Raw genomic sequence first — 22,306 nt, 5'->3', positions numbered from 1 at the left:
TCACAAGGTGGGTCATTCCCAGAGAATGATGCAGGTTGTTGATTAATGTAGCAAACACTAATCCATTGAAGTACTGAACGGTGAATTCAGAGAGTTGGTTGATCTGTTTTGAATGGGCCAGAAATCACATTGCACAAAAAACAGGCAAAATATTACATTAAGCAGGACCATGGTTTTCTCAAACTAGTTTCATTTGTTTAGGAGCACAGAAAGGGGTTTCCCATTTTCTTTTTCCCTGAAAATTGATTGGAGTTTTTAATCTGTTTTCTGGTCTCTCCTAAAAAAATTCACATGATCTTTCGGGGGGATGTATATATTGTCAGGCCAGTAAAAGCTATATCACACCCAATACTGCTAAAGCAAGGACTGTAATGAGTTTGCAACCTTCTTTTAATTGACCTTTCTTTTAAAGATGATCTTAAAATTCTGTAATGGTGGCAATGGGAAATCACCGAGCTTGACCACCTGCATTCAGACTACTACATCTTCTCAACATGACAAAGTACCTCACAAATTTATTAGATTTTTTTTTAAAGATAACAAGCTGGTTAGATAAAGAGGAAGGAGTTGATGTAATATATTTATATTTTCTGAAGATGTCTGAAACATACCACATGTTAGGCTACTTAATAAGATAAGAGCCCATGGTGTTGCAGGTAGTATGTTAGCATGGACAGAGGATTGGTCAATTAATAGAAGAAAGAGTTGGGATAAGGGGGCATTTGCAGGATTTTAACCTATGACTAGTGGTGTGCTACAGGGATCAATGTGAGGGCCACAATAATGTACAACCCATATTAATGTCTTGGATGAGGAAAGTAAATGTTCTATACCAAGTTAGAACATAGCACATAGAACAATACAGCGCACAACAGGTCCTTCAGCCTTCGATGTTGCATCGACCTGTGAACTATTCTCAGCTCGTCCCCCTACATCATCATCCATGTGCTTATCTAAGGATTGTTTAAACCTCCCTAATGTGGCTGAGTTGACTACATTAGCAGGTAGGGTATTCCACGCCCTTACCACTTTCTGCATAAAGAACTTGCCTCTGATGTCTGCCTTAAATCTATCACCCCTCAATTTGCAGTTATGCCCCCTCGTACAAGCTGACGTCATCATCCTAGGAAAAAGACTTTCACTGTCTGAATGTTTGACAATAACACAACAACAGATGATGGGCAAACACTGAGGATGATATAAAGAATCAGCATAGTGATAAAGTCAGGCTAAGTGAATCAGAAAAAGGATTGGCAGGTGGGATATAACGTTGAGAGATGTGAAGTTATGCACTTTGGCAGGAACATACTCTCATGCTCTTTCTACATAAAGGACATTTCTAGAAATTTGTTTCGGATCAGAAGTCTGAATACAGCTGGGTCTCTAATGTTGAATATTATTATATTCTGGAGAGAAGGCAGAACAACATAAGATGGGAAGATAGAGAGATCTACAATTTCAACAGAAATAGAGATAAAAATGACAACTGGACAGTCACCTCAGTTATGCAGTGAGTCTCAACACATGACACAGACCCATACTTATGACCTTTATATTAAATCTGAATGGAAAATATCCATAAATGTGAGATAGCTTTGGTAAATAGAATTAAGGAGAATCCAAAGGAATTTTACAAATACATTAAGGACAAAAAGGTAACTAGGGAGAAAATAGGGACCCTCAAAGATCAGCAAGGTGGCCTTTGTGTGGAGCCGCAGAAAATGGGGGAGGTACTAAATGAGTATTTTGCATCAGTATTTACTGTGGAAAAGGATACGGAAGATATAAACTGTAGGGAAATAGATGGTGACATCTTGCAAAATGTCCAGATCACAGAGGAGGAAGATCTGGATGTCTTGAAACGGGTAAAAGGTGGATAAATCCCCAGGACCTGATCAGGTGTACCCAAGGACTCTGTGGGAAGCTAGAGAAGTGATTGCTGGGCCTCTTGCTGAGATATTTATATCATCGATAGTCACAGGTGAGGTGCCCGAAGACTGGAGGTTGGCAAACGTGGTGTCACTGTTTAAGAATGGTGGTAAGGACAAGCCAGGGAACTATAGACCAGTGAGCCTGACGTCGCTGGTGGCCAAGTTGTTAGAGGGAATCCTGAGGGACAGGATGTACATGTATTAGGAAAGGCAAGGACTGATTAGGGATAGTCAACATAGCTTTGTGTGTGGGAAATCATGTCTCACAAACTTGATTGAGTTTTTTTGGAGAAGTAACAAAGAGGATTGATGAGGGCAGAGCAGTAGATATGATCTATATGGACTTCAGTAAGGTGTTCAACAAGGTTCCCCATGGGATCTGATTAGCAAGGTTAGATCTCATGGAATACAGGGAGAACTAGCCATTTGGATACAGAACTGGCTCAAAGGTAGAAGACAGAGGGTGGTGGTGGAGGCTTGTTTTTCAGACTGGAGGCCTGTGACCAGTGGAGTGCCACAAGGACCGGTGCTGGGTTCTCTACTTTTTGTCATTTACATAAATGATTTGGATGCGAGCATAAAAGGTACAGTTAGTAAGTTTGCAGATGACGCCAAAATTGGAGGTGTAGTGGACAGTGAAGAGGGTTACCTCAGATTACAACAGGATCTTGACCAGATGGGCCTGTGGGCTGAGAAGTGGCAGATGGAGTTTAATTCAGATAAATGCGAGGTGCTGCATTTTGGGAAAGCAAATCTTAGCAGGACTTATACACTTAATGGTAAGGTCCTAGAGAGTGTTGCTGAACAAAGAGACCTTGGAGTGCTGGTTCATAGCTCCTTGAAAGTGGAGTCGCAGGTAGATAGGATAGTGAAGAAGGCATTTGGTATGCTTTCTTTTATTGGTCAGAGGATCAAGTACAGGAGTTGGGAGGTCATGTACAGGACATTGGTTAGGCCACTGTTGGAATATTGCGTGCAATTCTGGTCTCCTTTCTATCAGAAAGATGTTGTGAAACTTAAAAGGCATCAAAAAAGATTTACAAGGATGTTGCCAGGGTTGGAGGATTTGAGCTATAGGGAGAGGCTGAACAGGCTGGGGCTGTTTTCCCTGGAGCGTTGGAGGCTGAGGGGTGACCTTATAGAGGTTTACAAAATTATGAGGTGCATGGATAAGGTAAATAGGTATGGGGTTGGGGATCCCAGAACGAGAGGGCATAGGTTTAGGGTGAGAGGGGAAAGATATAAAAGAGACCTACAGGGCAGCTTTTTCACACAGAGGGTGATACATGTGTGGAATGAGCGCCAGAGGAAATGGTGGAGGCTGGTACAATTGCAACATTAAGAGACATTTAGATGGGTATATGAATAGAAAGGGTTTGGAGGGATATGGGCCGGGTGCTGGCAGGTGGGACTAGATTGGGTTGGAATATCTGGTCAGCATGGACAGGTAGGACGAAGGGTCTGTTTCAATGCTGTACATCTCTACGACTTTATGTCTTGGACGCAAGTAACAATATGGAAATTTTTGGGAAATAGGTTCTAGACAGCCCGGCCCAAAGCCGTGAGCTGTCCTTCCTGAATATTCCTCAATGAGACTCAGACATTACTTCAGTCCATCTACAATGCAAAATAAGCTCAAGACAAAGAAAACAACTGGAAAATGCAGTTCAAGCTCAAACATGGTCTGGCAGCCAAAGCTATGTTTGTGTTCTTCTTATGGTTGCCTTGTCAACCAGCACTATTCTATTCTTACAAGATGAAGCAATAGTATCATAATTGCAGTTTACAGTCCAAACATTGAGTTGTATTTTTCTTGCCACATTACAAGGACAATAAATTAGGAAACATTAATTTTTGGATAATGCTTTTGGATCAAACTGTACATCTTTAAGATCTCTGTGTTTCATTATCCACTAGATTCCAAGAATGCACAACAACATACAAAAATTCCAGGACCCAATACTTTACGAAATTAAACGAGAATGTGATTATGAGTGGTCTTAAATACCATTTTTTTTTCAATTAAAGTGTGGCTCTTAAAAGCAGAAGAATAAAAGATAAGATACTATGTACACGGCAGTTTGGACACATTTTTGTCATGCTTCTATTATACTTCATAATAAACATCGTGTTACAAGCCATAGGAGAAACTGAGTAAAAAGATGTCAAAGAAGCACTGAAGGCAGAATCGCACAATATATGGGAGAAAGAATCGCAAGGTTCTTTGGCTGTGGGCCAATCAGGAGCCAATGGCTGACCAGTATTAACAGAGGATTGAGAATCTCCTCAGTTCAGGTGACTGACTCTGAGCTGGCTGGCCACAGCCAGTGTATTATGCACAAGCAAATAAAGGGTGACTTGGTGATGGGATACCTGCCTCGGTGCAGTTATTTCAGTTATACTGTTATTTCTAGAAAGTTGCCATCTTGCTTCATGGAATGGGGATGATGGCGAGAGGGTTGCCTCCCAATTCCGATGGTAAAAAGCACTTGCCTTTAGCTTCTCAAGCTGCTCAACTCAACTGCAGGCTCTTGTGTTTGTCTCCTTGATGCCAGTTCAGGAAAAGCAGAGGTTCAGGAGGAAATTGTGAAGGAAAAGGTTAAGTATATGTGTTCAGTGGCTATTATTAGAGTAAAGGAGCTATGTCATAATGATGTGAGAAAACATGGATCTGGGACTGAAATGTGATAGGATCCAGGGATTTCCTCTCTTATCATCTCTTGTACATAGTTATATATAATAAAAGTTGCTGATGTTAACTGACATGAATGTGGACTACTTTCCATCAACAACCCAGGCATAATCTTACTATAAAGTTAGTCAAATTATCTTCTCAATCGCAAAGTATTGCAGCAAATCAGGAAGAATATTGATTTCCTTCTTTTATTCCGAGAAGGGAAGAAGTGTTGACAGACCTAGAGCAGTTAAAACCAGAAGAGTAGTTAAGAGAAAGGAAAGCTTGTGCAACATATTGTTTGGACAGGAACGTGAAGGGGGTGGCACAATTACAGAAGTTGCACTGTAGCCTATGTTCATTGCCTTCTCCAAGTTGACAGACCAAAAGACAAGCTGGACTGTCAAAGCAAATGCCAGTGAGGCTTCCAACTTTTCCGAAACAAATTAAAATCCTCTCTAACTCTCTCTCTCAATGTCGCTTCTAGTGATATTGTCAGCAGTGTTGGCCAATTTACTGCTGCAAATATTAATACTGACACTCTATAACAAGCAACTGAATGGAGATTGATTGGCTGAGGAGAAAAAAATGGCTTTCACACCACGGACGATCCCAGCTGAGATTAGAATAATGAATGTTAAATACCAAGAAAAGCTGCTGGGTGGAAAGAATTGAACAAGAATAATAGGTATCACCAATGCTCTTGTTAAAATCTAATGTCCTCCAGATGTTGGATCTATTGCTGTAAGTGAAAAACTGGCAATATCTCAGGCAGTGGCCAGGATTACTTGTAAAACGGTGAGCTGCATAATTTTCTTCTAACATGCGAGATAATTTACATAAGTTTACTTACCTATCTTGGGGTGAGTTTTAATGGAGTTTTTTTGACTAAATTTGCTTATTGTGTTTGAACATTCAAGTTCCTTCCCTTTTCTCCCTAGCCCTATATCTATGTCTGACCAAAGGGTGCAACTCTTACCTGCTCACAGGTTCTGATTTGAGATCCCTTCAGAGGCCTCGCTTCTGCCTAGTTCCGTACCAAAATAACCCAGTGAAAATTAACAGTTCTGAACCATGAAATAAACTGTAAGGTTACGGAGTCATTAAAATACAGAAGAAGACAATTCAGCAAATTAAGTCCATGCCAGCTCTCAGCACAGTAATCCAGTGGTCCCATTCCCATACTTGTTTCATTTAGTCCTACAAGTTTATTTCCTTCAAGTGCCCTCAAATTTTCTTCTGAAATCATTAATTAAATCTGCTAATGGGAACAGTATTTCTTTGCCTAGGAATATACATCTCACCATTTCATTATTTCACACTATCATTCCATGTTGCCACTTTAAACATCAAACAACATCCACTTAGAGTCAATAAACAATGGCGAGGCAAGAAAATATATTAAAACTACAGCAGTAAGACCGAAACAAATTTGACAATTTGAGGTTTCCAGATTAAAAGATGGTTAATCTGTCAAACATAATATGTACACAGAAGATTTATTCCTGTACTTTCCAGATATTAATTATTATTAGATAAAAAGGAAAATCTTATTGTGACAATACTATGGCTTTAAGAGGTGCATTTTGTCCTTGTTTTGTCAAGGGAGTTTGAGACAGAGGTTCCAAGCACAGTCTGTTCCAAGCTCATGTGGGCTGCAGAGGAACTTGGAGTGCAAGGGGAATTGTCATGGTCCACATAGGTACCAATGATATAAGTAAAAAGAGGAAAGAGATTCATTTTGGGGGGCTAACTTCCCATGCAGAACCAAGAAAGTAATAATCTCCTGATTACTACATGAGTCACAAACAAATTGACAGATTAAAAAGATAAACACAAGGCTCAAAGATTGGTATGGGAGAAATGGGTCTGAATTCATGGGACATTGGCACCAGTCCCAGAGAAGGAGGGAGGTGTTCCAATAGGATAGGCTCCACGTGAATCATGCTGGGACCAGAATCCTGGTGAATTGCATAATTGGAAATAGAAAAGGCAAGAAAGGCACTATTACAATAACCATGGGGATCTTTAATATGTAGGTGGACTGGGAAAATGAGGTTGTTAACGGATCTCAAGCAAAGGAATTTGTAGAATTTATCGAGATGGTCTTTTGGAGCAGCTTGGGGTAGAACCCATGAAGACACAGCCTCAGAGTGCAGGTACAACCACTTAGAATTGAAATGAGGAGGAATTTTTTTAGCCAGAAGGTAGTTAATCTGTGGAACTCATTGCACAGATTGTTGAGGAGGCCAAGTCATTGAGTGTATTTAAGACAGAGATAAGTAGGTTCTTGATTGGTAAGGAGATCAAAGGTTTCAATGAGAAGGTGTGAGAATGGGGTTGAAAAACATATTAGCAATGATCAATAGAAGAGCAGGCTCAATGGGGCTGAATGGCCTATGGTACCAATCCAATGCAGTAATGAGACGTGCTACGCACCACAGTTTATATCCTTGAATGACAATTTAAACAAAGGACCCATTTGCACCCTCAAGTGGACAAATAGGATCCAAAGGCACAATGTGTCCTGGCCAGTATCCAACCTCAATCATCATCACAAAATAAATTACCTGGTTATTTGTACTCTTTTTACATTACAACAACTACACTTCAAAAGTTATTTACTAGGTGGAAAGCACTTTTGGGATGATCTGTCATGAATGGTGCTATAAAAATGCAAAGTTAAAAATCACACATTAGGTTATAGTCCAACAGGCTTATTCAGAAGCACTAGCTTTCGAAGCACTGCTCCTGCATCAGGTAGCTGTGCAGCAGGATCATAAGACACTGAATTTATCGCAAAAGATTACAGTATTCTGCAACTGAAATGATATAATGAACAAACATAGATTGCTGTTAAGCCTTTCATCTTTTAGAATGGATTGCAGGTTTCAGTTCATAAATATGTAAATCCCAGAACTTCTTTTAAGAAACATTCTCGAGATAACTTAAGGTTTTATAAAAAAAGGTGACACCTCAGCTCAGATAACGTATAAACGGTGTGAGGTTAGAGTTTGTCTGTATCCCAGTCTTGACTCAGACTGGTTCTATTTCCAAAGTTGGAATTTATAAAATGTTAGGAAAAAGTGAGGACTGCAGATGCTGGAGTATCAGAGCTGAAAAATGTGGTGCTGGAAAAACACAGCAGGCCAGACAGCATCCGAGGAGCAGGAGAATCGACATTTCGGGCATAAGCCCTTCTTCAGAAGAAGGGCTTATGCCCAAAACGTCGATTCTCCTGCTCCTCGGATGCTGCCTGGCCTGCTGTGTTTTTCCAGCACCACATTTTTCAACAGTTATAAAATGTTACATGGATTGACTGAATGCATTGATTGCCTGCAGACTGTATGCTTTTTGAGCAAAATAGAATGTGTCTGCAAACATAATTCTGCAAATGCACATTCACCCCATAGACCTATACGTATGTGCGCATGCATGCGAGACAGCGAGTTTGAATGTATGCATGTGAGTGGTGTGTATGAGTGCACATGAAAGAATGTGCGTTTGCGTGTCTGCATGCTTGGTACAGTGTGTGTGAGTGTGATGGGAGTATAAGCCTGGGAAAGGGTGTGTGTGTGGTTGTGAGTATGCGGGGGTGTATGGGTGTGTGTGGGTGTATGAGAGCATGTCTATGGGAGAAGGTCTGCGTGTGTATGTAAGAGTGTGTGTGTATTTGTGCCCGTGTGTGAGAGAGTGTATAGTTTAGTGGGGTCACCTGTAGTGTGACATGAACCCAAGTCCCAGGTGAGGCCATCCTCATGGGTACCAAACTTGAACTTGGCTGTCAGCCTCTGCTCGGCCACTCTGCGTTGTTGCGTATCCCAAAGTTCGCCTTGGAAGATAGTCATCCGAAGATCTGAGGCTGAATGTCCCTGACCACTGAAGTGTTCCGTGACTCAGAGGGAACATTCCTGCCTGGTGATTTTTGTGTGGAATCCATTTATCCATTGTTGTAGCATCTGCTTGGTTGCGCTAATGTACCATGCCTTTGAGCAACCTTACCTGCAGCATATGAAGTAGACAACATTGGCCAAGTCACATGAGTACCTGCCACGTACATGGTGGGTGGTGTCCCCATGTGTAATGGTGGTATCCATGTTGATATTCTGTGAAACAATATTTTGTAGACTGCGAAGAACATTATCGATGAGGATGAGCACCTCGCCAAAACCTTCCCCATGCCTCCACATCTCACCTTTAAACAATCGCCAAACCTTAAACAGACCATTGTTCGCAGCAAACTGCCCAGCTTCAGGACAATATCAACCACAACACCATTCAACCCAGTCATGTCAACCACTGCAAGACATGTCAGAGTGTTGACATGGATACCGCCATTACAGGTGGGGATAACACCCACTGTGAATGCGGCAGGTACTCATGTGACTCGGCCAACGCTATCTATCTCACACGCTGCAGGCAAGGATGCCCGAAGGCATTCTACATTGGTGAGAACAAGCAGAGGACACCACAGAACAATCACCAGACAGGGATGTTTCCTTCCAGTCAGGGAACACTTCAGTGGTCAGAGACATTCGGTCTCAGATCTTTGGGTGACCGTCCTGCAAGGCAGATTTCAGTATAAGCAAAAACGCAAAGTGACTGAGCAGAGGCTGATAGCCAAATTTGGTACCCATGAGAATGGCCTCAACCAGGACCTTGGGTTCATGTCACACTACAGGAGACCCCACTACACTATACACTCACACACACAAGCACACATACACACACACTCATGCAGACTCGCTTTCATACACACGCTCTCTCATACACCCCCACACTTAAACTCATGCACACACCCTCTCACGGTCTTATACTCGGTCACACTCATGCACATTCTACCAAGCATGATCACATGGAAACACACACTCTCTTGCACACACTCACATGCACACTCGCTCTCTCTCTCTCTCATGCACACACACACACACGTAAGTCTATGGGGTGAATGTGCATTTGCAAAATTTTATTTGCAGACACGTTCTGTTTTGCTCAAAAAGCACACAATCTACAGGCAATCAATGGAGGCAGTCAATCCATGTAACATTTTATAAATTCCTACTTTGGAACTAGAACCAGTCTGAGTCAAGATTGGGATACAGACAGACTCTAATCTCATACCTTTAATGCATTGTCTGAACGAAGATGTCACCTTTTTTTAGAAAATCTTAAGTTACCTTGAGAATGTGTCTTAAAAAAAGTTCTGGGATTTACATATTAATGAACCAAAAGCTGCAACCCATTCTAAAAGATAAAAGACTTAACAGCAATCTAGGTTTGTTCAATATATCATTTCAGTTTCATGACACTGTGATCTTTTGCTATAAATTCAGTGTCTTATGATCCTGCTCCACAGCTACTTGATGAAGGAGCAGTGCTCCGAAAGCTAGTGCTTCTGAATAAACCTGTTGGACTATAACCTGGCATTATGTGATTTTCAATTTTGTCCTCTTCAGTCCAACACTGACAAATGCACATCATAAAACTGCAAGTCTTTTTTTCTTTCAGATTGGTATGGTTCTGGAGTCAGATGTAGCTTAGACCAGCTAAGGATAGTAGGTTTCAGATATTAAAGGAGAAAGTGAGGACTGCAGATGCTGGAGATCAGAGCTGAAAATGTGTTGCTGGAAAAGCGCAGCAGGTCAGGCAGTATCCAAGGAGCAGGAGAATCGACGTTTCGGGCATGAGCCCTTCTTCAGGAATGACGAGAGTGTGCCAAGCAGGCTAAGATAAAAGGTAGGGAGGAGGCACTTGGGGGAGGGGCGTTGGAAATGTGATAGGTGGAAGGAGGTTAAGGTGAGGGTGATAGGCTGGAGTGGGGGTGGGGGCGGAGAGGTCAGGAAGAAGATCGCAGTTTAGGAAGGTGGTGCTGAGTTCAAGGGTTGGGACTGAAACAAGGTGGGGGAGGGGAAATGAGGAAACTGGAGAAATCTGAGTTCCTTCCTTGTGGTTGGAGGGTTCATAGGCAGAAGATGAGGCGCTCTTCCTCCAGCCGTCGTGTTGCTATTGTCTGGCGATGGAGGAGTCCAAGGACCTGCATGTTCTTGGTGGAGTGGGAGGGGGAGTTGAAGTGTTGAGCCACGGGGTGGTTGGGTTGGTTGGTCCAGGTGTCCCAGAGATGTTCTCTGAAACAATCCGCAAGTAGGCAGCCTGTCTCCCCAATATAGAGGAGGCCACATCGAGTGCAGCGGATGCAGTAAATGCAGTGTGTGGAGGTGCAGGTGAATTTGTGGCGGATATGGAAGGATCCCTTGGGGCCTTGGAGGCCTTGGAGTGGCTCAACACTTCAACTCCCCCTCCCTCTCCACCGAGGACATGCAGGTCCTTGGACTCCTCCATCGCCAGACCATAGCAACACGACGGCTGGAGGAAGAGCGCCTCATCTTCCACCTAGGAACCCTCCAACCACAAGGGATGAACTCAGATTTCTCCAGTTTCCTCATTTCCCCTTCCCCCCACCTTGTCTCAGTCCCAACCCTTGAACTCAGCACCACCTTCCTAACCTACAATCTTCTTCCTGACCTATCCGCCCCCACCCCCATTTCGGCCTATCACCCTCACCTTAACCTCCTTCCACCTATCACATTTCCAACTCCCCTCCCCAAGTCCCTCCTCCCTACCTTTTATCTTAGTCTGCTTGGCACACTCTCCTCATTCCTGAAGAAGGGCTCATGCCGGAAACGTCGATTCTCCTGCTCCTTCAGATATTAAAGGACATTAATGAATGAGTGGATTGTTACCACAATGGTTATCATTGTGTTTTCATGGTCAACCTGCTGGAAAGTATCTGCATGATCAAAAGTGAAATAACGGTGCTTTTCCTGATCAAGTAGCTGCCTTTGACCGAGAGCTGCCTATATTCCAGCAGGCTGGAGGTTTATAGAAAATTTGACAGGAACTTGTTTTCACCTAGGAGTTGTTGGGAATCTAGAACTCACAGCTCGGAAGGATGGTAGACACAGAAAGCTGATCATATTTAAAAACTACTGGGCTTTGACAAAGACTCCAGCAGGGCTACAAGAGCTGAAGATCTTCTAAAACTTCTTGTATGCAGAATATTTCTAAACTTTGGTGTGACTTCCTCCAGTAACCATTGTTCATGAATTTACAACTTCCAAGAATGTGATTGGACTAGGGAGGAGAAAAATCCCAAGGTTTCTGTTCCTGATCACTGTCCAGTAGCACATATTTAACGTACATTATGTTATTCCAGAACAACAAACACAATTCAGGTTTCTCAAAGCATTTAACCTGGTCCTCTGGGAAACATCCCTGTGGAAAAGGATCAGTTCAGCTAAAGGGTGCATCTGCTTACCTCATTGACCTGCTGTTTATCCAGGTGGAATATTTGACCCGAACTCATTGAAGCTACCTCTTCAAATGCTCGATAGCCAGGATGGCCTCTGTCCCCACAGTCTCCAGTTAACACAAACACAACCTGTTTGGAAAAGAATTTCAATCACTTTAATCCACTCCCAATTAATATTCCTCAGGAGCCCCTCAACCCTTAGATTAGCACTCGGTTTTAACATTTTGCTTAAAGAAATCCCTTTCAGAACAGGGTCGATAAGTTTAGTTTCAAACCAAAAAAATGACAAAATATTGTGAATACCAGATATTGGAAATAAAAGTAAAACTCTGTAAATAGTCAGCAGATGCAGCAGAAGTCTGGTTTAGTCTCTCCACAGGTACTGCTAATCCTGTTGAGTATTTCTAGCATCTGTTTAGCTTTTGCCAACAACACGCTAACAGTCTAGCATAACAATACTCACCGAACATCTCACGAAAGTAACAGAAAATAGGCTAAAGCTTTCAGAACATGTTCCTTTGGACTTCCAGGACATCAAAGACAGCAAAGATAACAAGAGGGGAGAAAAGATGGTACAAGGAGGTGCAGCAATGAGGGAGGGCAAGGGAACAAGGGCAGTGAGCAGGAGAGGGAAGGAGGAAGTCAGCAAATGGAGGAGTGAGGCATGTTGTAATCATGAGATGAAGGGAGAGAGAGTCAGCACATCGCTGTGTGGTGGAAGGGTGTAGCAATTGTCAAAGAGTTTTGGAGACCCTTCGGTCCAACTTGTCCATGCCGACCAGGTTTTCCAAACTAAACCAGTCTGATTGTGAAGGAGGAGGGCAGAAATTGGATCTCAGAGGACAAGTTAAGGATAGTGATTGGAAGAATAAGCAGAGGAGAATGCAGCCATCAAGAGAGAGGATAGCCAGCGTTGGAAGATGGTGATTTTAAAGCAAAGCCGTGAGATTCCCTACACAGAGCGGTTCTTCAAATTTAGATAATCATTACTTATTAAATGCTTATCTTTTTTGGTGGTAGCCTGCAGAAGTCTCTTTGAGGGATCTTCATGTAGGGCACATTTTCCAGAACACAGCTGATCCTCACCTTCCACCCCACCAAGCACCGAATACAACGTATCATCCTCAGCTATTTCCGCCACCTACAAACAGACCCACCACTAGAGATATATTTCCCTCCCTACCTCTATCAGCATTCTGCAGAGACCATTCCCTCCGCGAGTTCCTTGTTAGTTCCATGCACCCGACCAACCCACCATCCACTCCCAGCACCTTCCCTTGCCATCGCTGAAAGTGTAAACCTGCGCCCACACCTACCCCTCACCTCCGTTCAAGACCCCAAAGGATCCTTCCACATAAAGCAGAGATTTTCCTGCACTTCCACACACGTCATCTATTGTGTCTGTTGCTCCCAATGTGGTCTCCCCTACATTGAGAAGACAAGATGCTAACTTGCGGAACATTTCAGCGAACATCTCTGGGACACAAGCACTAAACAACCCCACCACCCTGTTGCTGAACACTTCAATTCCCCTCCCACTCCGCCAAGGTCATGCAAGTCCTGGGCCTCCTCCACCTTGGGAACCTTCCAACCACATGGGATCAATACTGATTTCAGCAGTTTCCTCATCTCCCCTCCCCCCACCTCATCCCAGATCTAACCCTCCAACTTGTAATGGTCCTCTTAGTCTGTAGAACCTGTCCATCTTCTTTCCTACCTATCCACTCCACCTTCCGCTCCAACTTATCACCATCAACCCCAACCTATCACATTCCCAGTTACCTTCCCCCAACCCCACCCCCATCCCATTTATCTCTCAGCCCCTTTGTGCCTCCCTCAGTTGCTGATGAAGAGCTTATGCTCGAAACGTTGATTCTCCTGCTCCTCGGATGCTGCCTCACTGGCTGTGCTTTTCCGACACCACACGTTTTGACTCCAAAAGTGGCCTCCAGCATCTGCAGTCCTCAATTTCTCCCCCACAGCTGGTGCCACCAACACAATTTTATAAAGGGTCCTAAATAGTAGTTAGACCCTTCATTTGCATATACAAAACATCCAATGCTGATTTCAAGTGTGGGGTTTGCTTGACACCTTGTTTTCCTTAACCAGTATGTTTTGGACAGAAGGCTAAGTACTTTTAGCATTAATCTTACCCCACTCCCACAGTATTAGTCTCAGGTCCTATAACAATGAAATACAAATAAGGTTATAACACATCCTGTTCAGCTTGTACTATAATAACTCCAAAATCATACAAAGGTAATTGACAATAAAGGCCCACCAGCCTATCTAACATAGTCTTGATGCCTTATATATCACAAAACTGTATTTATCTACCCAGGCAACCTGAAGCTGTGGAATCTCCTGGAAGATGAGAAAAATCCAGTTACAAATTGCAAACTCTTAAGTGATGGTAAAGTAGTCTAAAAGGATCGCAGAGGTGTTGTGTATATTAGAGGAAAGGTATCCCTCTGCTGGCCATGAGTTCATCCACTCAAACACCATATTGGAAGCTTAACCAATTAATTCTCCCAACAGCATCAAATAGGTTTTTGGTATCTACACACATTCTGTGATCAAAATCTTGTTGCTTTATATTTGGTCAGAATTTTCAGTCAACTTTTCCCATTATGAAGTCCTGAGTGTGCAATTCTAATGCAAACAGCTACTATTAACATTGCACGCTGTAATTACAGCAGCCTACTGCATCTCCTACTTTTTCAACCTGAACTGCAGAGAAACTGTTGTGGGCAATACCAACTGAACTGTAGAAACCAAAGAATTCTATCACTGAAGTATGTTTGAATATCTTCACACAATTATCCCTTTTCGGCCAAAGTCTATATTTGGTTTTGAATCTGTGACAGCAATTCCACAGAAGATTTACAACTACATAAATAAAACAATAAGCTAGAAAACACATTTCATGCTGTCATGGCTGTCGATGTTAAGCATTTTGAGGTACCATTTCACCTTTTTCAATCCTATTTCAAACTATTGTTGAGAACTCCGCATCATGGAATGCATCTGAAATCTGTCCCAAGTGCATTGTCACCATACTTATTAGAATTGTTCATCATCTGTTGGTGAGCAATGCCAGAGGCATATTTACAATGGTACATTTACAATAATGCATCTACTTTTATTTTAAAATGCACCAATAACTTCCACCTTGAAGAAATAATTCCATCAGGACCCACACACCCACTTTGACAGATGGAACTTCAGTTTTGATATGTCGTGCAAGGAAGAAACCATTGCTACCTCTTCAAACCTCCTTGGCTCTGCCTCAGAATAGGCCCGATGCATTATGAAGCATCTCCACTTACCAGGAACCCAGTACCTCAGGGAAATAGAACGCTGGCTTGGTATATTGTGAATACAACAGAACACCTACTTCCATGCTTAGCTTCGACGGCAAGTACGAAGCCCCACTGACATGCTTCCACAAGATAGCTCAAAAATCTTTAATGTTCCATCAAAAAGCAACATGTATAAATCAGCCTCAAAACTTTGAAAGGAAATGTCAATCTGTAACTCACTCATTGAATCAACACTCACGATTGTAATGTTTACCCTTTTTTGCGGATTCAGAGGCCAGACCTGTACCATCTCAGTTAGCTCTTCTTGCTTACCTGGGACTGCTTCAGTTGGACGAGTTGCAGGACATCCTTCGTCAGTTGATAGTCCTTTGCCCGGGCATCAGTAAAGACATAGATAAAAGAACGAGGTTGGGATACTTCGAGCGCTTGCTTAATTGCTCCCATACTCATCTCTGGGCAGTCCCCACCACCCTGCAAATAAAGAGGATAAAATCAGATCCATCAATACTGCAATTGTTTCTCTTGATGCCAGCTACTTACTTGATATGCAGTGTCTGAATGAAGAGAAATCAAACAACATCCTCACCCAATACCAAATACAGAAAATACTTTCTTGCAGTGGCCAATATTCAAGATAAAGAAACCTTCTCAGATAGGCCAAAGAGGAAATAGATTCAGAGCCTAACAATAGTAGCCCAATTCCCACCTAGGTCTAGATAACAGATGACACATTTGTGCAAGGGTCCAGAAACCAGTGTTCCTTCAATATCTTATTCACAGTTCTCAAACCTATCCAGTTGGATTGTGTGAACACAAAAGAAGCCTAAACAAAATAGTCAAGTAACAGCTGTGTTTTTGTTGTACAAATAAAAAGCTGATCATAATGCTACACTTTATGGATTCGACTAATTATTTCAGTGAGAAACACCTCTATTCTAAATACAGTAGCGCCTCGACATACGAACGATCCCGTTCATGTACAAATCGGTTTCTGAACAGAATTGTACATAAAATTTTGCTTCAACATATGTACGAAATTCAAGGTACGAACAAAGGTACGAACGCCTGTGTGCGACCATGTGGTTTCATTGTTCTGCTTTGCTACGCGCTTGTTGAACGCAAAAGCTCTCGGGCCCCACGTGAACTCATTCAGTTCGTCTTTGGCGCGTGCGCCGTGAACAGCCGTCCAAGCATTCTTACGCTATCCGAACAATGGGAAAAATTGATTCAGTTCGTGAACTTTTCGGTTCGTGAACCGGGTCCCGGAACGGATTAAGTTCGTAAATCGAGGCGCTACTGTAAATCTGTTTGAGTAGTATAGCTGCATAATGATCCCAGAAACATCCTGCAAACATCACTACACTCTTCACACTATTTGGTCTGTGTCTCCTCAGCCAACAGAAGACAAACTTTATGTCACCAGTGCCTAGACCTCTGTGATTCTCTTTCTGCATGACCATCTCCCTCCCTCTCTTGAAAAGTTTTATTCAAGTAACAGTTTTCCGAAATTGCAAATTCCTTTCTCACCATCAAAATTTGACTCCAGTTTCTCACTACCTCCTTAATCCACTTGGTTAGAGTTTTGGACACATCCTTTGTATTTTCAATGGCTCCTCCCTAACCTTCCAGTCGTAAAATCCTCAAATCTCTGCAGTCCTTCAATTCTGGCCCCTTGCACATCCTTCATCATTTGGAGGCTATGTTCTATGTTCTTGAATTCTTTCCCTAAAGCTCTACGCCTTTGTATGGTTTAGTGTCATAATTTTCTTGACTGGAAATGTTGAGATGAGGTTGAGATGTAGAAAGGAGCCCATCTGCACCGTTGTGTTTGTGCTGACCCTCTGAAGAAAGCAATTGACTCAGTGTCCCTTCCACCTTCTCCCCGTAGCTAAGCAAACCTTATCTCTTCAGATAATGAGATTCTCTTTCCAAGGCAAAGACTGAATCTGCCTCCACCATACTCTCAGGCATTCCAGATCCTGAATAACTGTACTAAGCAATTGTGGGCGGCACAGTGGCACAGTGGTTAGCACTGCTGCCTCACAGCTCCAGAGATCCGGGTTCATTACCCACCTCAGGCGACTGTCTGTGTGGAGTTTGCACATTAGATATAGAACATAGAACATAGAACAATACAGCACAGAACAGGCCCTTCGGCCCACGATGTTGTGCCGAACTTCTATCCTAGATTAAGCACCCATCCATGTACCTATCTAAATGCCGCTTAAAGGTCGCCAATGAATCTGACTCTACCACTCCCACGGGCAGCGCATTCCATGCCCCCACCACTCTCTGGGTGAAGAACCCACCCCTGACATCTCCCCTATACCTTCCACCCTTCACCTTAAATTTATGTCCCCTTGTAACACTCTGTTGTACCCGGGGAAAAAGTTTCTGACTGTCTACTCTATCTATTCCTCTGATCATCTTATAAACCTCTATCAAGTCACCCCTCATCCTTCGCCGTTCCAACGAGAAAAGGCCGAGAACTCTCAACCTATCCTCGTACGACCTACTCTCCATTCCAGGCAACATCCTGGTAAATCTTCTCTGCACCCTCTCCAAAGCTTCCACATCTTTCCTAAAGTGAGGCGACCAGAACTGCACACAGTACTCCAAATGTGGCCTAACCAAAGTCCTGTACAGCTGCAACATCACCTCACGACTCTTGAATTCAATCCCTCTGCTAATGAACGATAATACTCCATAGGCCTTCTTACAAACTCTATCCACCTGAGTGGCAACCTTCAAAGATCTATGTACATAGACCCCAAGATCCCTCTGTTCCTCCACCTGACCAAGAACCCTACCATTAACCCTGTATTCCGCATTCTTATTTGTTCTTCCAAAATGGACAACTTCACACTTGGCAGGGTTGAACTCCATCTGCCACTCCTCAGCCCAGCTCTGCATCATATCTAAGTCCCTCTGCAGCCGACAACAGCCCTCCTCACTGTCCACAACTCCAGCTATCTTTGTATCATCTGCAAATTTACTGACCCACCCTTCGACTCCCTCATCTAAGTCATTAATAAAAATTACAAACAGCAGAGGACCCAGAACTGATCCCTGCGGAACTCCACTTGTAACTGGACTCCATGCTGAATATTTACCATCTACTACCACTCTCTGACTTCGACCGGTTAGCCAGTTTTCTATCCAATTGGCCAAATTTCCCTCTATCCCATGCCTCCTGACTTTCCGCATAAGCCTACCATGGGGAACCTTATCAAATGCCTTACTAAAATCCATGTACACTACATCCACTGCTCTACCCTCATCCACATGCTTGGTCAAATCCACTGCTCTACCCTCATCCACATGCTTGGTCACATTCTCCCCGTGTCTGCGTGGGTTTCCTCCGGGTGCTCCGGTTTCCTCCCACACTCCAAAGATGTGCAGGTCAGGTGAATTGGCCATGCTAAATTGCCTGTAGTGTTAGGTAAGGGGTAGATGTAGGGGTATGGGTGGGTTGTGCTTCGGCGGGTGCGGTGTGGACTTGTTGGGCCGAAGGGCCTGTTTCCACACTATGTAATCTAAGGCAGGATTTTGCAGGCCTGTTAATGGCAAGCCCAGGCATCACAGTAATGCTGAGTTTGGTACTAATTACTTTAAGTAAGACATCTGCTCCTATCTCAGGAGCAAGTCCTGCCAATTGGATAGCCAGCAGCTCTGCAGTCCCAGAAATACAAGGTGAGAGCGTTGGCCATAGCTGGCTTTACAGGCAATTCTGACATAAAAAAACCCAAACTCAGGCAAAGCTGACAGATAATGGTGACCAGAGTGGGGACAGTGCTGGGGAAAGACACAACTGAGAGACCAGAGGGTGAAATGAAAATGGAGAAAACACAGGGGTGTCAAAGACTAGTTTCCTCATATTGTTTGCCCACACCTGTGCCAAAGATCAAGGCCACAGGCCATAGATGTAACACAGTCACCAATAAATCGAACTCCGTGAAACCTCTGTCCCAGAGATGGTGAGCATGTCCAATTTGAACTCAGATGAAGTGATCACAAGAAAATCGTAAATGTATTTAAGGGGAAACTAGATAAGCATATGAGGGAGAAAGGAATATAAGGAAATGCAGAAGTACAATGGGAGGAGAATTGTGTGGCTTGTTTCTGCACAGAAAATTCTAAATAATGATGCACAATTCCCATTCTCTGCTAAGTTGACTGAGTGTAGGTGGGTAATAATAGTCACTGGACTTCATCCCCAAGACTTATAATGAGCATCCAGTGACTGAGGGAAAGCAAAATACTGCAGTTGGCGGAAATTTGAAACAAACATGGACGATGCTAGAGAAACTCAGCAGGTCTGGCAACATATTTGGAGAAACAAATAAAGTTAATATTTCAAGAATGGTATGATTCTTCTTCAAAACTGGTTATTAGGCTAATAGAGAATATTTAAAGACTCTACTTAAAGAAAAAGAAAGCATCAACATTATTGAAGCACATCTAACTGTGGGCTATAGCTACCATGAGGTATTCTAATACCATGTGAAGTGGCCTCACTTCCTGTGATGCTGTACACTTTTGATTACCACAACAGTTAGAATTAACCCTTTATACTATACAAGCTGCACAACATCCTGACTTGGAACTATATCACTGTTTCTTCATTATAACTGTGTCAAAATGCTGCAAATCACTCCCTAACCAACAACACTCTTACATCCTATGAATGTAGTAGAAAAGCACAACAACTGATTTGAAAGGACTGGGGTATCAGTGGTTGTGCAGGTGAAGATTTAGCATGTGGTGGAAAACTTGTTGCAATCTATAAATCAAAGAGGGGAAACTAAACGCCTCGAACATTTTCAGCTAATCAGGGAAAACCAGCATGGATTCATGACAGGCAGGTTATATCTGACAAACTTCAATGATTTTTTTGAAGAAGTGACTAAGAAAGTCGGCTGGAGAATGTCTATGGATGTTGTTTATGTCGACTTCCAGAAGGCATTTGATACAGCGTCACATAAGAGACTATTAATTTCAGCAGAGGCCCACTGAATTGAGGGCAAATTACTGACAAGGCTGGGAAATTGATTGAGGTGGCAAGCAACAGAAAATAGGGATAATGGCTAGGTACTCAAATTGGCAGGATGTGAGCAGTTGACCCACAATTATTCACATTATTTATTAATGATTTGGATAATGGCATAGAAAATCATAAATTAAATTTGCTGATGAGACAAAATTAGGCACCATTGCATAAGTGCAGATAATAGAATAAAATTTAAAAGGGACATTGATGGGTAAAACTGTGGCAGATGGAGTTTAAAGTCAGCAAGTACAAGGTTCCCCATATTCTACTTTCTGGATAGTATGACGTTAAATACTGTGGATATTCAAAGAAACTTGGGGATTCAGGCACATAGGTTTTTACAATTTCACTAACAGGCGCAGAAAATAATTAAGTTGGCAAATGGAATGTAGGTCCTTATATCTAGAGGACTGGCATGTAAGGATGCAAAAGATGCAGCTATAAAAATCCTGGTTAGACCCCACTTGGAGTATTTTGAGAAGATCTGGGCACCGCACCTGAGGAAGAATACATTGGCCACAGAGGGAGTACAACATAGGTTTACAAGAATGACACTGGACTTCAGGGATTAAGTTATGAGGAGCGATTACACAAATTAGGGTTGTTATCTTTAGAAGTTAAAAGTCTTCAAGATATTAACAGGAGAAGACAGAGCAGATAAACTATTTCTGTTGGTTGGGGATTTTAATACTAGGGGCATGGTAAAAACATTAGGACTATACCATTCAGGAGGGACGTTGCTAAGCATTTCCATAAACAAAGGGTGGTAGAGGGTTGGAACTCACTTCCACAAATGACAGTTGATATTAGATCAGTTGTTAATTTAAAACTGAGACAGATAAAATTTTGTTCAGCAAAAGTATTAAGGGAATTATGCCATGGATTAGCATTATCTCATGAAATGGTGGAGCAGGCTCAAGCGCCAAATGGCCTGCTCCCATCCCTATATTTCTAGTACTGTTATTTTTGTTCTGTTAAAAGTGTCGAGCCACCATGATTTTTGGCAAATGGAGGAACAGAATGGCATTAACACACCAATTACTATAAATAACACCTACAAATTTCCAAATGTAGGAAATCTGCAATTTCATGATTAAGGAGAAAATGCTGTTTTTTACAATGACTGCTACAGTCAGAATTTGAAGCAACAGAACCAGTCTTTAACAAACTTCACAACTGGAGTCCAACTCTTAAGTTTGCACAAGACTGTGACTAGACTGAGAACCTATACTGGGGAACCTTTACTGATTAAGGGTATAACATCAGTTCCAGTTTCTTATGCGATGCAGCTGGTTCAGTTACCACTGATTGTAGTAAAAGGCTCTGACCCAAGCCAGATGGGGCAAAATTGGTGAGAGAGATTCACCTAGACTGGCTCAACATTTTTTAATGAGAAAGTCATTGCCTGAGTGAGATCCTAATTAAATAACCAGAAGTCTTTCTACTCTACGAAATACTAAAACACAGTAAAATATAAGAAAAAAAAAGCTCATATAAAAAAAAGCTACAATATGGTAAATAACTAACAAAAAAAGGATAAATACATAAACATTCAAAATAGAATTCTATCAAGTCATAACAAGATAGCTTAGTTTACATTCAATAAAGTTACAACACTCAACACACTCTCCTTGTAGTTCCCCATCAAAGGGGGCAATAGTAAGCAGACCCGTATTTATACAGGATTTTTCATCCCAAAGGCCCCCGAACCAAGACATTATCCTCATGGCTAGACCAAAGCCCTGGATAATATGACCAATATATCCGCATCGATGTAGCTCAAAAAGGGCCGCCACGTTCTATAAAACAATTCAATTTTTTGGTGCACCATATTCGTAAGGAAGTCCAGGGAAATGTGTTCCATAACTATCCTGTACCAATTCGAGAGTCCTGGGGGACTTTCCGGTACCCAGCTTACTAAGATGTTTTTCCTTGCACAAAAGGAGAGGATAGTAAACAGTTTCTTCCCATGTGCATCCAGAGAAAGAAAATTTGAAAAACCCAAAATCCAACCCAAGA

At 42.4% G+C, this 22,306-nt stretch overlaps 1 protein-coding gene across 3 annotated transcripts in view; it reads right to left on the bottom strand.

Annotated features, from left to right (window-relative positions):
* The window catches only part of LOC140469322 (hemicentin-1-like), a 438,266-nt gene that overhangs the window by 361,094 nt on the left and 54,866 nt on the right, over positions 1-22,306 (bottom strand). For all 3 annotated transcript variants that reach the window (XM_072565717.1, XM_072565718.1, XM_072565719.1), the window contains exons 3-4: positions 15,550-15,708; positions 11,921-12,043 (exon numbers count right to left, since the gene is read on the bottom strand). In XM_072565717.1, coding sequence (XP_072421818.1) covers positions 11,921-12,043; positions 15,550-15,708 — 282 coding nt within the window. The remainder of the gene's footprint in view (positions 1-11,920; positions 12,044-15,549; positions 15,709-22,306) is intronic.

This window comes from Chiloscyllium punctatum, chromosome 49 (genome assembly GCF_047496795.1).
Source record: "Chiloscyllium punctatum isolate Juve2018m chromosome 49, sChiPun1.3, whole genome shotgun sequence".
In the NCBI taxonomy this organism is placed as follows: Eukaryota; Metazoa; Chordata; class Chondrichthyes; order Orectolobiformes; family Hemiscylliidae; genus Chiloscyllium; species Chiloscyllium punctatum.
The sequence above is the reverse complement of the archived record's forward strand: the minus strand, read 5'-3'. Positions and strand labels throughout refer to the sequence as shown.